The sequence below is a fragment of the Olea europaea genome, chromosome 7, assembly GCF_002742605.1.
Source record: "Olea europaea var. sylvestris chromosome 7, O_europaea_v1, whole genome shotgun sequence".
Taxonomy (NCBI): domain Eukaryota; kingdom Viridiplantae; phylum Streptophyta; class Magnoliopsida; order Lamiales; family Oleaceae; genus Olea; species Olea europaea.
Window position 1 is genome coordinate 10,656,812 of NC_036243.1, and position 16,214 is coordinate 10,673,025.

At 36.6% G+C, this 16,214-nt stretch overlaps 2 protein-coding genes across 2 annotated transcripts in view; both read left to right on the forward strand.

Annotated features, from left to right (window-relative positions):
* Positions 1 to 2,180: 2,180 nt before the first annotated feature.
* Positions 2,181 to 9,166, forward strand: LOC111396965 (obg-like ATPase 1). The gene is made up of 12 exons (XM_023023607.1): positions 2,181 to 2,378; positions 2,752 to 2,919; positions 3,139 to 3,262; positions 3,738 to 3,829; positions 4,011 to 4,109; positions 5,837 to 5,950; positions 6,266 to 6,330; positions 6,918 to 7,034; positions 7,111 to 7,186; positions 7,554 to 7,646; positions 8,312 to 8,362; positions 8,871 to 9,166. The coding sequence occupies exons 1-12, from the start codon at positions 2,292 to 2,294 to the stop codon at positions 8,967 to 8,969; spliced, it is 1,185 nt and encodes a 394-aa protein (XP_022879375.1). The 5' UTR covers positions 2,181 to 2,291; the 3' UTR covers positions 8,970 to 9,166.
* Positions 9,167 to 11,656: 2,490 nt separating this feature from the next.
* Positions 11,657 to 16,214, forward strand: part of LOC111396967 (probable LRR receptor-like serine/threonine-protein kinase At4g20940) — a 5,407-nt gene continuing 849 nt past the window's right edge. Inside the window, exons 1-3 of the mRNA XM_023023608.1 lie at positions 11,657 to 13,518; positions 13,753 to 15,294; positions 16,196 to 16,214. The exon at positions 16,196 to 16,214 is cut by the window's right edge and continues 849 nt beyond it. Of these exons, the coding sequence (XP_022879376.1) occupies positions 12,432 to 13,518; positions 13,753 to 15,294; positions 16,196 to 16,214 (2,648 nt within the window). The 5' untranslated portion in view covers positions 11,657 to 12,431. The remainder of the gene's footprint in view (positions 13,519 to 13,752; positions 15,295 to 16,195) is intronic.

Below are 16,214 nucleotides of genomic sequence, written 5' to 3' on the forward strand. Positions count from 1 at the left end.
CATTTGGTCTAAAAAATGCTGGTGCCACCTATCAACGACTTGTGAATTCTATGTTTTCCCAACAGACCCGAAAAAAATGGAAGTGTATGTTGATGACATATTGGTCAAAAGCATTAAGGCCAAAGACCACTGTCGGCACTTAGCCGAGATGTTTGACGTCTTGAGAAAGCACGGAATGAAGTTAAACCTGAGGAAATGTGTCTTCGGGGTCACTCAGGAAGGTTCCTAGGTTACATTGTAAACAATTCAGGAATTGAGGCAAATTTTGAAAAAATACAAGTTGTTGTCCAAATGAAGCCTCCGACCAAACCCAGAGAGGTACAAAGTTTAACCGGAAGGATCGCCGCCCTCAGCCGGTTCGTCTCTAAGTCTACGAAGCGATGCAAACCCTTCTTTAACACGTTACAAGGACGAAAGAAGTTCGAATGGACCCAAGAATGCCAGGAAGCCTTTAATGAGTTAAAGAGACAACTAGCTCAGCCTCCGCTACTCTCAAAACCTGAGGCGGGCGAGGTCCTGAAACTATATTTATCTATTTCAGAACATGCCATTAGTGCCGTTCTGACTCGAGAAGAAAATGATGTTCAACACCCAGTCTATTATGTAAGTAAAGTGCTTCAGGAAGCCGAGCTCAGATACTCGCCCGTGGAAAAACGGGCATTCCCCTGCTGAAAGCAGTGCGAAAATTGATGCCATATTTCTTGGAACACCCCATTGAAGTTCTCACCAACTCTCCATTGAGACAAACATTGCAAAGACCCAACACTTCAGGTCGGATGGTGAAATGGGCAGTAGAGCTCGGACAATTCGACATAAAGTACACACCTCGTTCCTCCATCAAGGGCTAAGCGCTCGCCGACTTTGTCTCTGAGTTCTGCAGCGTTCCAATTGAGGAACTACCAAAGAAACCCCATGGGAACTTTATGTCGATGATTCATCCACCTGAGATCGATCTTGGGCCGGCGTGGTATTAATCAGCCCAGAGCAACGCATATTCTGCTAAACCTTGCCATTTGACTTCAAAGCTTCAAACAATGAGGTCAAGTACGAAGCTCTCATCGTCGAAGTAAGGATGGCCTCATGGTAAGGGATCTCCGACCTAATCATACACAGCGACTCCCAACTAGTTGTAAATCAGGTCAACGACGTATATCAGGTGAAAGAAGAAAGAATGGACAATTACCTACAAGTTGTAAGGAAAGAACTCGAAAGCTTCAACACCATCCAAGTTAAGCAGATTCCTCGATCTCAGAACGGCCATGCCACTTGGTCAACCCTAATATAGTACAGGCGGCGATGCTGTGGTGGTGGATCTGGTGGTTGCAAGTGGCGATAGTAGTGGTGGAGTTGGTGGTGGTATGTCACCGATTATTTGAGCTGTTACCAATCGTTGGTGTGGTGGTGTTGGTGTTGGCGGTGGTTGTGATGGTGTTGTGGTGGGGTGGATAGTGTTTGTGATTAAGTATTGTGGTAGAATGGGATCTAGATTGGCTGTGGTGTTACGGTGGTATAGTGGTTGTGGTAGTGTAGTGCAAGTGTTGATTGGGTGGTGGTGATTTGTGGTCAAGATTGGTGCTGGATCGAGATCTGTGTAGTGGGGTGTTTGGAACATGTAACCAACTATTTAGAACCTGTGATCAACTATTTAGTCGTCTGTAACCAACTATTTCGCTGATTTTTGACAAAAAATTAGGTGTTTGTAACTAAAAAATAAATTGCGATCTATAAACTGTGACTTATAGATAAAATGTGACATGTAATTTGAATGATATGTGACCTAAAATAAATCTGTGAAGTACAAAACTTTTGATTTGTGACATCGAAATAATATGTAATCAATTAATTTGATGATATGTGACCAATGAATAAATCTGTGACCAATAATTATAAATCTGTGATAATTAATTGTATAACAATGATTTTATTATATTTAATTAAATGTACACATACCTGAATTTTGAACTTTTAAACTATTGATTTGACTTTTGAATTGATATAAATAATACACCTAAAATGTGAATTTTTCCCATTGGTCAAATATGAAAGGATCCATGATCAGAGTAGTTCTGGGCCTTGAGACGATAGTCGCTGAGCCCAATACTAAATGGGCCGAGGTCCACTCTATTCTATACTAGAATCGTACTATCATTCATGGGTCATGGGTAAATGTATAAAACCCTAAAAAACAGTTCTTTCACTCTTTGCTGAACCCTCTCACTGCAATTCTTCTCTGTAATTTGTTTTCAGAGCAAGAATAACATCAGAAAAGAAAAGAATTAAGTTATTAGAAAATGCCTCCAAAAGCAGCTAAATCGAAGGAAACCCCAGCTGAACGGCCGATTCTTGGTCGGTTTTCTTCTCACCTTAAAATTGGAATTGTAAGTTTTTATTTTTTATTTTCCATATGTGATTTGTAATCTCCTTTTATAGATGTTATGTTTATGTAGTAGTACATAATCTCATTTTTGGGCGTTGTGTGAAATGTTGTGAATTCTATTTTTAACCGTTTGTTTTGGTTTCTCATAAATTTGGATCAATAGTTGATTATGTTTAAAATTTTAGTTTTCAACGGATTTGTAGATTGCCATCTATTTTATTTCTGGACTGTAAAATGATTTCTTTGATTTCATTGAAAGTATATAAATAAAAGAAAGAACTTGTTTTTCTTGATTTCGTGTTTGTATAATTGCTCAGAGAGAGACTTAATACTGTTCTCTTTAAATAATTGATTTAATTTTTATTGGTTTTCAGGTTGGGTTGCCAAATGTGGGCAAATCAACTCTTTTCAACACCCTTACCAAGTTATCCATTCCCGCTGAAAATTTCCCCTTTTGTACTATTGAGCCCAATGAGGCTCGAGTCAATATTCCTGATGAACGATTTAATTGGCTTTGTCAACTGTTCAAGCCAAAGAGTGAGGTTAGTGACTTGAATTGAAGATTCATTACTCGTTGAAAGATTTGAGCTTTATGTTATCTTCACAGGATAAATAATGCGTGACGAGTCTGTTTAATGTCCGGCTTCATGTTTGAAAGTCTTAGTGATAGCTTGTCTTCCACCGTGATTTTCTTCTAAGTAGTAGGCAAAAGATTCCAGTCTTTGGGTTGATCAATTACTTGTTACCTTAATGTTGGATAGGTGTCAGCTTTCTTAGAAATTCATGATATAGCTGGACTTGTTCGTGGGGCTCATGAAGGACAAGGATTGGGGAACAACTTCTTATCTCACATCCGTGCTGTTGATGGCATTTTTCATGTTTTACGTAAGCCATTTATATCTGCATTTTTTCTTTTCTTAAGAGATACTCTTGAGTCTTGATCAGGATTTATATAGTTTAATGAAAGTGTACTTTTATATAATTTCATGAGTGTGTAGAAGAAAATGTTACCTGTTTTATATTTCTTTCATCTATCCCAAAACGATATGCTTTAATGCTACATTGTGTCATGTTTGCTTTTTCTTTCTACCTCTTCAAGTATAGGTTAATGTAATCCATTCTTTGCTAGATGCCTTAAACTCATATCTGAACAGTTTTATCCATGTATTGAGTTTTTTTTTTTTTTCTTTCTTTCTTTTCACGATGTTTAACAAACTCCTCTACAATCATGTTCTAAAAGTTCTCACTTACACTCGTAATTACATGAGGAAGTGTTATGACCATGATTATTTTTTATTACTAATTTTTGTCACGTCTGATGTCACTGGAATTCAGTCTCTTACATTCTCATTTTGTGTAGGTGCATTTGAAGATCCTGATATCATCCATGTTGATGACTCTGTGGATCCTGTGCGAGATTTAGAGGTTATATCTGCTGAGTTGCGGCTCAAGGTAATTTAGAGATAAATTTGGGCATCGAAATTTGCATATTTTTTGTACATCTTTTGAATAGGCATCTATAATGTCCCTTGGGTAAAGTTTTCTCGTGTTTCTTGTCCTTTTCAATGGTTATCAATGCAAGCAACTCCTCAGTTTTGATGTTACTGAATATTCTGATGTTCCACGTGACAAGGATCTTGAATTCATGGCGAGGAAGACAGAGGATCTTGAGAAGAGCATGAAGAGGAGCAATGACAAGCAATTGAAAATAGAGCATGAGTTATGTCTAAAGGTTTGTATTTTATCAGTTATCTCAATATTAGTTTTCTTATTCAGTCAGTCTATTGTTGGTGCTATCTGTTATAGAGTCCGTTCTAATACATCTATGTGTCTATGCTTAAGTTACGTCGTATCTCGAATCTACATTTACGATGTCAGGAGCTCTGACAGTGTCATCATCTCATTTTGATGCTAATATATTTTGCTTTCAAGTGTTCTTTCTATTACTTGCCGGTATATCTAGTTGACTAGCTTGGCTTGGTTGGTGGAGTAACTGCAGCTAAAAAATCTAGCATGTGGTTTTTACACCCACATGGTATCACCAACTGGATCCACTAATTGATATTCCTTTATGTTATTTGCTTGACCGAACCATTTTCACTATGTATGTGGTCCTAAGGGGGCTTGCACTTCTCTTTTTTATTAATTTTATCTGTGCACAAAGATTCTGCTCATTGTTGATTGCTCACAACATGCACACACAAGGGTGTGTTTATGCATCACTATGGAACTTGTCATTTCTACACTGTGTAAAGCTGGTTTAGTTATGTAGCAAATTGCTGTTTAGAGACTATCAATGCAAGAAATGCCAGTAGTTGTCAGAGTGCTACAAGGTAGGTTATGAGCTCTGTAATCTTAGATGTTGACCAAACCGCAAGGCATGATTAGTTTCCACATTATGTTTGGAAGTTTTTTCTTGATTAGAGTCAAGTTGTAACAACATTGACATGCAATGTGATGCCTTTGGATCTGGAAAAATCAGTCACTGGTTTGTCACTGGAAAAGTCTCATGAGGTAGACTGCTTAAGAATTTTTTTTTTTTTTTTTTTTTTTTTTTTTTAAAAAAATTAAAAATTACAACCAAAAAAAAATTCTTAATCTCTTTTTTAATATTACAGGAATGTGAAAAATTACGCAGTAGATGGCTTTGAGCATAATTAACTAACTTCGCCTGATTGTTTTTGGTGTAATTATTTTCTTGAATCTGCCTTTCCTTAAGCTCTTTCTAATGTGACAGAGATGCGTAGAATTAATGCAATTGATGACCTTGATATATCCTCATTAGATGTTACTGAATTGTTTGGGTAATAAGATAATTGTTGTCATACTTTATAGTTTATACCATGTGGTACTTTACTGGTTACATGGAGGCTTGGATGGCTTTTATATATTCTTGGTTAGATATTACTGAACTGTTTTGGCAATAGAATATTTTTATCGTGCTCTATAGTTTATGCTATACTGTACTTGCTGCCACCTGGAGGTCAAAGAAATGGATAATTCAGTTTGGAAACGGATGTAATGTAACCTATGCTTCTTCTTTTACCTTGTAGGATAAATTCATTCTCGAACATCATAAAATTGCGTGGTCCTTAAGTTGAACTTTTGGGGTGCTTTGTTTGATATGGGAACTCAAGCATTGTGAAGGGGGTCAAAGAAATACATAGTTCAGTTATGGGAGTTCATTGCTGTCAAGTTGTCATTTTGCCTTCTTTTACCAGTATCATTCAGAATATTGAGGTTCACCATCTGTTTTGTCATTTACTATTCCTTGTTCTACATAATTGTCTGCTTCATACGATCATACTGGTTGAATATTATGAAACATACTCTTTTTGCATGTTTTGAATCATGCTGTAATAGTATAGAAATATTTAGCAGGTCATATCTGAAAATGCACAGTACAGTATGTGATTTAAGTCTTTGATGTTGAATGTTGGTTATTATTGGATTGACAAGGTCATATCAGTGCTTGAGGAGGGAAAGGATGTCCGTCTGGTGGAGTGGAAAGCTGCTGATATTGAGATCCTGAATACTTTTCAGTTGCTCACTGCTAAACCTGTGGTCTACTTGGTGAGTGGCTGTACTTGGTGAAATATGCCTGTTTGATAATTCCTTTCAAGATTGTTCTTTATTAAAACAGAACTTTTAGGTAATTGCATTCCGAGTAGAATCCCTAAAAGATAAAAAATAATACTAAGTAATCCGGAATTAGCTGCCTGGTCCTGATGAAATTCTAACTAGTAGACTGCATATGATGACCTTAAGTTCTGCATCACATATGGTTCAAAATTTGAAATAGCTTTAAGAAATTTGATGACCTTTTGTCTTGTTGGAAGTATATACACCATCGTGTTTTTTAATGGATTTTGGTGTGGTTGTGAGCAGGTTAACATGAACGAGAAAGATTATGAAAGAAAAAAGAACAAATTTCTTCCAAAGATTCATGCTTGGTACATGCCATCTCACTCATATATATTGTAGTCTGGTGCTTGCTTCTTACCAGCTCTCACTGCTGGTATATGGGAGACTAGAAAATTGTTGCCTAATATATAGACATAATATCTCATTATGCTCTTGTTTGATTCCCATTTTGAGAAAAAAATGTATTTTGGAATAGTGATTTTTTGGGGAATATGTGGTAAAAAATGAGAAAAACTTTTTGATTTACGTGTAATATTATTTTATTGAAGAATGTGCGGTTGAAAATGAGTGTTGAAAAAATGAATTTTTGAAACAAACAAGAGCTATATATGGTTTTTAGAGATTATTTTTGAAATTTCGGAATAGGTTTACTTTGGTACGTCTCTCCTATTCATCCAAGAACTCAATATCTATATGCAATTTCTCTGGTCTTCTACTCCCCATTGAGTTCAAGTTTTAAAAGAATGCACTGTGATATTTGATTTCACTTTTTCTGGAAAACATCGGGAGCTCTCAACCCAGAAGAATTTTTCTTTCCTCTTGCAAGCTTATTCTTCTCCCTTCATTGGAAGTTTTTAAAACCCTAGCCATTTCATTTCCTTCAAATTTTTTCTAGGGTACAGGAGCATGGTGGCGAAACAATAATCCCTTTCAGCTGTGCTTTAGAGAGGAATCTTGCTGACATGCCCCCGGATGAAGCTGCCAAATATTGCGAGGAAAACAAAGTACAAAGGTGGATTCAGTGTGTGTTAATAAAGAAGTTTCATAATTAGAAGTAACTCAACTGACATGGATTTGTTATGCTACAGTGCCCTTCCTAAGATAATAAAGACTGGATTCTCAGCCATTAACCTCATATACTTCTTCACGGCAGGACCAGATGAGGTATTTCAAATACATGAAAGTTTAGTCTTGCCATTCCGTTGTTTGCTTGTACACATTTCTAGTAAGTTTATTACTAGTTTTAACTATAATACTACCTTTAGTTACCTATCCTTGGGTCACTTGGCAAAGAGTTGAAGGCTTTCTTATCCTTGCTTTGTTCTATTTTCTTTTCCTTAGATGTACTTTGTGATCTTTGCTAAGTATCCGATATTACATATGTTGGTATTTCAAGTTGCACTTCTTTTTCTTTATGTAAGCAGCTACCTGGACCCAGTTTCCTTCCCATTTTATAAATATGTTCCAATGTACAATGGACATTTACTAGCACTTTTTTATGCTGCGTGACTATGAATATGGTTTCACACAGGTGAAATGCTGGCAAATTCGTCGACAGACAAAAGCACCTCAAGCTGCAGGGACAATTCATACTGATTTTGAAAGAGGGTTCATTTGTGCTGAGGTTTTCCAAGCTTCACCTTTTTGTTAAGCATGGCTATGATGACTTGATATTATTGTTTTCGTTTTGTCCTTTTCTTTTCAATTCAGCATTAGCTCAGTGCAAGTGCTCTGCCCTGTTTCTTCTGTGGTTATGTATGTGCTGCAAACAGTTTGTCCACTCCATCTCCACTTGCATGCCATTTCATTCCCATAGAAGTAGATTCTACTTTTGATCTTTTCTTAGTCATACCTCTATGATGATAATTTGTGTTTTTAAAATATGTTTATGAGTAGCCTTCCTTTTATGATACCAATACACTCCTCTTATGTAGTTTTTAGATACGTTTTTGTATTTAGATATGTCATCTCTCAGGTTTTTATTGCTGGCATTACAATTATTGGAATCAACATTGAAAAAAAATACTGTTGTTATCTGGTCCTGATTTTTCCTGCATATTGTCTCATTGATTGGGAAGCTCGTTGTAGTAGTATGGATTGTTCTTTTGTAATTTAAAGATCAGTAGATAACGAATATAATTGTTATGCCAAGGCATAATATACTATATTTGTTGCTGATATTTGAAATGTTGAATTGGGTTCTTTGATGCATTTTAGGTCAAAAATCCAACCTATGCTATCATTATTGCTGATATTTAAAATGTTTAATTGTCCTTTTATGCATTATAGGTCATGAAATTTGACGATTTAAAGGAACTTGGCAGTGAGGCTGCAGTAAAGGTATTTCTATGATTTTTCCATTGGCAAAATATTCATTCATGGTCTACAAAATGGCATTGTTATAATGCTTGTCGCCCTGTATGAATATGGAATTACCATTTTTGGTTTAATTGTATGCTGATAAATTTTTCTTCACGTTACCTGCTTCTGGTATATCTTTCCTAAAATCTAGATAACGAGATTACATTTATTCAAGACGATTTCTTTACACAGAAGAAAGCCCCCCCCCCCCCCCCCCCCCCCCCCGCCCGCGGGGGTAGAGGTAGTTTAGTAAGTAAACACACGTACGTACATGGAGTTTGTTGAACTACTAGGGAAACGTTTTTAATTGCTTTTCAAGGAGGATGTGTCAATTGTCCGATTCTGGGATCAGTTAAAAAGACTAGACTGTAACTATTTCACGCCTTTTGATCTTTTCTTCCACTCTGATGGTCTCTATTTATATTTTTGTTTCATATTTGGGTTGTAGTTTGATTTTGAATAAGAACTTGTTTGCTTCATCAAATAGGCTGCCGGGAAGTACAAACAGGAGGGGAAGACGTATGTTGTCCAGGACGGAGACATAATATTCTTCAAATTTAATGTGTCTGGGGGCGGGAAGAAGTGAGTTATGTATCTCGGCTCTTGACACATTTTTTTCTCATTGTAAGATTGGATGTGACTCGATCATTGCAATACACGATTTCTTGGAATTATCCATGTTATGAGGGTCGTATGGACTCTTAGCATTACTAGAATATTTACCTTCATTATATAATATATGCTTTACACTAATATTGCCTTGATTCAACTTTGTTGGGTAAATTCTTTATTGCAAAGAACTCGAGTAGTAGCGACTACGTCCTTCAATTATCTTTCCTGTGTACTTGTTTTATTTTTAATGCAAAGAACTGGAGTAAATACCTACTTCCATGATTATCTTTCCTTTGTACTTTTTCTTTGATGATATGATTGGTAAAATGGATTAGACAGTCGAAAAAAGGTCCACGGGGAACTATTTTGTTGCACCCATATTTAGCCATCATTTGGCTGTCATCCTCTTTCATTTTTTTGCTTCTTTCTTATTTTCAACTACACAATTTTTCGTAAAATGATATTATACGTAAATTGAAAATTTTTCATTTTTTTTTTCAACAACGCATTTTTTTAAAAAAAAGTATTATTTCAAACGTTAAAATTTAAAAAAAAAGGGGAGCCAAACGGGCCTTATACATTTGGGGAAAATCTGTTTCTCCAGTGAAGGAAACCTTTATTTAAGACCTGCCTTTGCTTTGAGGGGTGCTGTAGGTATGCATTTAAAAATATGAAAAGCCAAAGCTGCATTTACAGTTTATTCGCCGCTAGTCGAATGTGAAGCATTTGATAAATAGGGCTATTAAAATCAAGAAAATGCCTGAATAGAAGAGTAGAGAGCAAATGGTGGGTCCCTCTTGGGTTCATGTACACCATGATTGGACTCCATCATCAGGACCTAAAAACTCCAATCTCAATCTTGACAGAAACAAAAGGCTGATGTGGGACCATTATGTAATTTATGTGTTATGCCAACCATTGGATTGTGATCTTCATTAAGTAAATGCATCGAGAACCATCATTTCCAAATCCTTCTCATTACACTCTTACCGACTCCACCTCCACTGAGTTTCTATTTCACACAGATACACGCGCAAATAAAACCTGGAAAATTTTTACTATTGGGCCACCCCATTTTGTTCTGTCAGTAACAAGTTAGTCTTTAACCTTTGAAAAGTAATAAGTTAATCCATAACCTTTCATTCATTGGAATCATTGCAGGGTTTCTCCATTTTATTTTCAAGTATAAATATCAAACCACTGTATGGATGAAATATTTACCTTTATGGTGCCCCTGTTTCGTAGAAATGAAAATGAGTGAAATAGTGTTTTTTTGAAAAATGAGTAATTGAAAAAAAAAAAAAAAGTTTTTGATTTACGTGTAATTTTATTTTATGGAAGATTGTGTGATTGAAAATAGGAGAGAAAAATGAAATGTAATGGAATGAAAATTAATGGGAGCCAAACGGGGGCAAAGAAAATACAGAATTAGGTTATGGATAAAGAGAAGTTAAAAAATCTTAACCAAACAAATGGGAATGAGGGATAGAAGATAAAATGGCATGGTGCAGATACTTGTGCTTCTTGTAGTCATTTTCTAGCTTATTGCTAGATGATTAATTCTGGATGGCAAAAAATGTGTAAATGTTTATTAATATGAAAATATATCTCGTTCTAAACTTTTTGACACTAATTCAAATTGGGTTCATGAGGTAAAATATATGGAGATCAGGAGACAATTTTTAACAGAGATTCAGATGATCTTTAAGACCAATTTTGCTACCGTTGTTATATGTTTAGAACCAACTTGCTCTTCCATAAACATTGAGGATCAACATGATATTGGAGTAATAGGTTGGGGACCATTATTGTATTTTCCCTATAAAACCCCCAGTCAAAGGGCAGTAGTGGGACACACTTTTTTACACTCCCCCATGCTGCTTCACTTCAATTTTCTTAATATTAATCAGTTGTCATGGGGGATTCCAGAAAATCTTAACCCAGATTTAATGAATCCATTTGACGTCCATTAGGACAAGATTCTCCTACTTTTTGGCGGGTAAAGCGAGTTATTTAGGCATCGTTTGGTAGGGATTTTTTGTTCAAAAAAATTGATTTTTTTACCGATATTTTACTATTCAAGCCGTAATTTTTGACTTCTTCTTTCATATGTGGATCCCACTTTTCTTCTAATGGTCAAAAAATCAATTCTCAAAATCCCTACCAAACAGGCCCTTACTTGGAAATGTTAGGTGGGACGAATTGTTCCTCAGTTTGACTTGCTTCACGTCGAAACGTATCACGAGCATGGACTAGCTCGCTGATGGGACAGATCTAGCTACTCTGTCCTTTTAACCTCCCTAAATTAACTGACATAGCACCAAGAAAAATACTGTATTTCCTGTCAAAAATGCTGGATGACATTTTCCTTTGATGTATTGTTAAAAAAGAGAGAACTGTCAAATTTTTTTTTTAAATTGTTCAATGATATATTAACACGACAAAATGTGAATGATGATATAAGGAAGGATATGTGGCATGATTGATTTGACGCTTCTGCCAGCGTCCTCTGCAACAGCTTTTTTAGAAAAGAATTACTTTTAAGAAACAATTAACCTCAATATTAATTAATAAAAGTTTTGTTTTCGGAGTCAATCTAAAATGCCAAAGAATGAAACAAAACATAATTAAGGGTATTCCACATGTCTTTTTGGTGATAGAAAGTGATGGTCATATAGAGAATAGAAACAGTGTACACAACAAATTATCAATTTAGAATAGACAAAAAGGCATTATCTTTTTGTGCGTTTTAAGCCTTTTTAGTATATGAAAAATGTCATATATGTGTGCTGCGAAAAAATGTGTGAAAATTGATATGCTTCGTATATTGAGGGAATGGTAATAGGGTTTTTGTGCTTTAATTGCCAGAACCTTATGATGTTCTGGCAGCTAATTATTTGTTCTTGAAGTTTAGAAAGGCGTAACCCCTCATGGGCCATACATTTTCTTCACCTTTAGTCCATTTTTCTATGCACAGATTTTGTGCATTGAAGTATCTACACAAGATTTAAGGATTCAACTTTTGCAAGAGGCTACATCGATTGAATCTTCGAAAGGGACGGTTTTTATCGGGCTATTTTCTTCTCAAATGGTAAGAAAATGCTGACCTTTCCTAGGTTAGATCTCTTAAAATGACCCACTTTAAGCTGTTTGTTTAAGTGAGTGATTGCTTTGGTTTGAGCAGCTATAAACCTCGTTCTTGTGTGGGTTAGGATATACATTGTAATTCTTTTGGTAGGACCTTTATTGTATGAGGTTTTGATATCCTTTCGGGTATCTTTTCTGTTTGGATTTTTGGATATTAACCAAGTTAGGTTACATCATTTTGCCAATTTATGCTGTGTAATTTGGTACATTATCGTACTGCTACGATTTCTATATCAGAAGGATAAATATACTTCTGGTTCTTGGCCTTTTGAGATTATATCTTCAGTAGATGAAGCCATTGCTTGGGTTTAATATGAGGGTATTTAGGCTTTTAATGGTTGCCCTTTGGTTTCTCCCGGCCCTCGGGCAGCTTCCTTCCCAAGACATTTTGGCATTGCTTGAGTTCAAGAAAGGAATCAAGCATGACCCATCAGGTTTTGTTGTTGATTCATGGAACGATGAATCCATTGACTTCAATGGCTGTCCAGCATCTTGGAATGGGATTATGTGTACTGGTGGTAATGTGGCAGCTGTTGTTCTTGACAACTTGGGTTTATCCGCTGATGTGGACTTGAGTGTTTTCTCTAATCTTACAATGTTAGTGAAACTCTCAATTTCAAACAACTCCATAACTGGGACATTGTCCAACAAGATTGGTGACTTCAAAAGTCTCGAGTATCTGGACATTTCTGACAATATGTTCTTCTCATCATTGCCACCTGAAATTGGCAACTTGAGGAGCTTGAAAAATCTTTCATTGGCTGGGAACAACTTCTCTGGCTCGATCCCAGACTCAATTTCGGGACTTGCCTCGATTCACGCTTTGGACTTGAGTTGTAATTCACTTTCTGGGCCACTGCCATCATCTTTGACGAGATTGACAGGTCTGGTATATCTTAATCTATCTGTTAATGGATTCACGAAAAGTATCCCGAAAGGGTTGGAGATGATGACACAGCTTGAGGTGCTCGACTTGCATGGCAATATGCTTGATGGTAAATTGGATCCAGAATTCTTGCGGCTTACTACTGCGAGTCATGTTGATCTCAGTGGAAATTTGCTTGTGAGTTCTTCTAAAGAACAACGGAACTTTCTACTCTCTATTTCTCCCACTGTCAATCATTTAAATCTTAGCTACAATCTGCTAACGGCATCGCTTGTTAGTGGCGGTGAAGTAGGTGCTTTTGGGAACTTGAAGGTTCTGGATTTGAGCTACAATCAGCTGTCTGGGGAACTACCTGGATTCAATTTTGTTTATGATCTTCAGGTCCTCAAACTCAGCAACAATAAATTTTCAGGGTTTATTCCTAACAATCTTCTGAAGGGAGACTCGTTGGTTTTAACTGAGTTGGATTTGAGCGGCAATAATCTTACTGGTAATTTTATCATGAAGCCTGGCTCTTCATTCTGCTTTATTCTTTAAAAATCTAATAGTTAGTTTAATAATTTCTTTAACTCCATTTAATAATAAATTATGTAATGTCATAATTTTTATTCTTTTTCATGGTTGTGAAGCTTTGGCATTATGTCATAAGGGAGAATTATTTGTCATGTTCGGGAATGATGTATACTAGTTTCTGTCTTTTCATGCTATCTGTTTTACTTTGCAGGGCCTATAAGTATGATAACGTCAACAACTTTGCAATTTCTTAATCTCTCCTCAAACATGCTTTTCGGTGAACTTCCAATATTGACAGGAAGTTGTATTGTGATTGATCTTTCAAAAAATCAATTTGAGGGAAATTTAACCAGAATGCTGAAATGGGGTAACATTGAAATTCTTGATCTAAGCCAAAACCGCTTATCAGGCTCCATCCCGGAGGTAACTGCTCAATTTCTGCGTTTAAACTATTTCAATCTATCCCGTAATTCCCTGAATGGTACCCTTCCGAAAGTTATAACTCTGTTTCCGAAACTCACGGTCCTTGATGCCAGTTTCAATCAATTGGAGGGACCTCTTCTAACTTCCCTTTTTATATCATACACGCTCCAAGAGCTTCATCTACAGAATAATAAACTTGCTGGAAATATTAATTTTTCACCTCGCATGGATGAATCAAATTTTCGTGTCCTTGATCTGTCTCGTAATCAACTCAGTGGCTATTTTCCTGATGGGTTTGGTTCATTGACTGGACTTCAAATGCTCAACATTGGAGGAAATAATTTTTCAGGCTCTCTGCCTACTTCCTTGGGTAAGAACAGCACCCTTACTTCGCTGGACATTTCCCAGAATCATTTTACCGGTCCTCTGCCAAAGACCTTGCCTAACAGTCTCCAAAGCTTCAATGCATCATATAATGATCTCTCTGGGGTAGTTCCAGAAAATTTGAGAAAGTTTCCACTATCTTCATTTTACCCTGGCAATTCTGAACTGCAGTTTCCAAATCCTCCTTCGGGCTCAAACCGTGGTCCATCTGGAAATCACCATGGGAAACATATGAAAACTATTATCATTGTGGTGGTAATAATTGCCTGTGTGATTGCTGTAGCCATTCTAATCCTGCTTGCTATTTTCATTCACTGCAAGCGCGCATCTAAAAGGCCTTCACCACATGTTACAAACAAAGATGTCCACCGTCAAACATCAACAAAACCTTCTAGCTTTGCTGGAAGAGACAGTGGAGGCAGTTTGGTTGTTTCAGCTGAGGATCTTGTAACTGGGCGAAAGGGGTCACCATCAGAGATTATTAGTCCTGATGAGAAAATGGCTGCGATTACAGGTCTCTCACCGTCGAAAACCAGCCATTTCTCTTGGTCGCCGGAGTCTGGAGATTCATACGCTGCAGATAGCCTTTCAAGACTGGATATTAGATCTCCAGATCGGCTGGCCGGGGAGTTGCACTTTCTTGATGAGACAATCTCATTTACAGCCGAGGAATTATCGAAAGCACCAGCTGAAGTTCTGGGAAGGAGCAGCCATGGGACATCTTACCGGGCAACACTAGACAATGGGTTGTTCTTGACTGTGAAGTGGTTGAGGGAAGGAGTTGCAAAACCAAGAAAGGAATTTGCTAAAGAGGCCAAGAAATTTGCAAATATAAGACATCCAAATGTGGTTGGATTGAGAGGGTACTACTGGGGACCTACACAGCATGAGAAGCTCATTCTTTCAGAGTACATATCTCCTGGAAGTCTTGCGAGTTTCTTATATGGTATCACTGGACTCTATATTCTATCTTGCAAAGTATTTTGTTGCTAAAAGATTTTACATCATCAAAGATATTGCTTTAACTTCTGTTGATCTGTTTCTGTGTCTGTGACTGTAATTTTTTTCCCCCGATTCTTTTGTTTGTATCTTTTTCTATTTTTATTTTGCTCCCCCTGCTTGCTTTATGAGAAAATGAAATGCCATCTTCAATTATTTGTGGGTTTCATAGCACTTCAAGTCCTTTAGCTGATTTAGATTAGATTTCCACAGGTTGATGAAGCTTGCCCTTTTATTGAGTTGGAATACTCATTTATATTGTTGACGACTCAGATATACGACTGTGCAAAGGCTAAATTTGCAAAAACGTTACAGGAGAATAGAGGTTGTTTAATAATATGCTTGTATGATGGGGTCCATCATCTGTTAAATTATTTCAGTTTAGACGCATTGAAATTTTGATTGCAAGTTAGAAGAATGCTTCTGTAAATTTCTTAGGCACATAATCCAACTTTCAGTTATTCTAGTATTTGAGAATGTGACAATAGTTATTTTGTTTTTATGTATTTGGCGTAATTGTAACATATCACTGAAAATCCTTTCACGTGATTTAGTGATGCTTCTACTTTGACAACCACCATTGGACATCATGGCTTTTAACGTTAAGAAACAGTATAAGCTTACGCTTACTCTTCCGATGCTTTTGATTATTTCCTAGTTTGCCATGGTATGCTGGAACCTTATTTATCGAGTTTGATTTTGCTCTTCTGGTTGCCTTTGGATAAAGATTGCATATCTGTGCACTGATTTATATTGGAAAAGAGAATTAATTCTCATCTTTGCACAAGCCGGTGTAATAATGTATTATGGTTCTTTCTATATGCTCTTCTAACAACTGGTATTTGCAGATCGGCCTGGAAGAAAGGG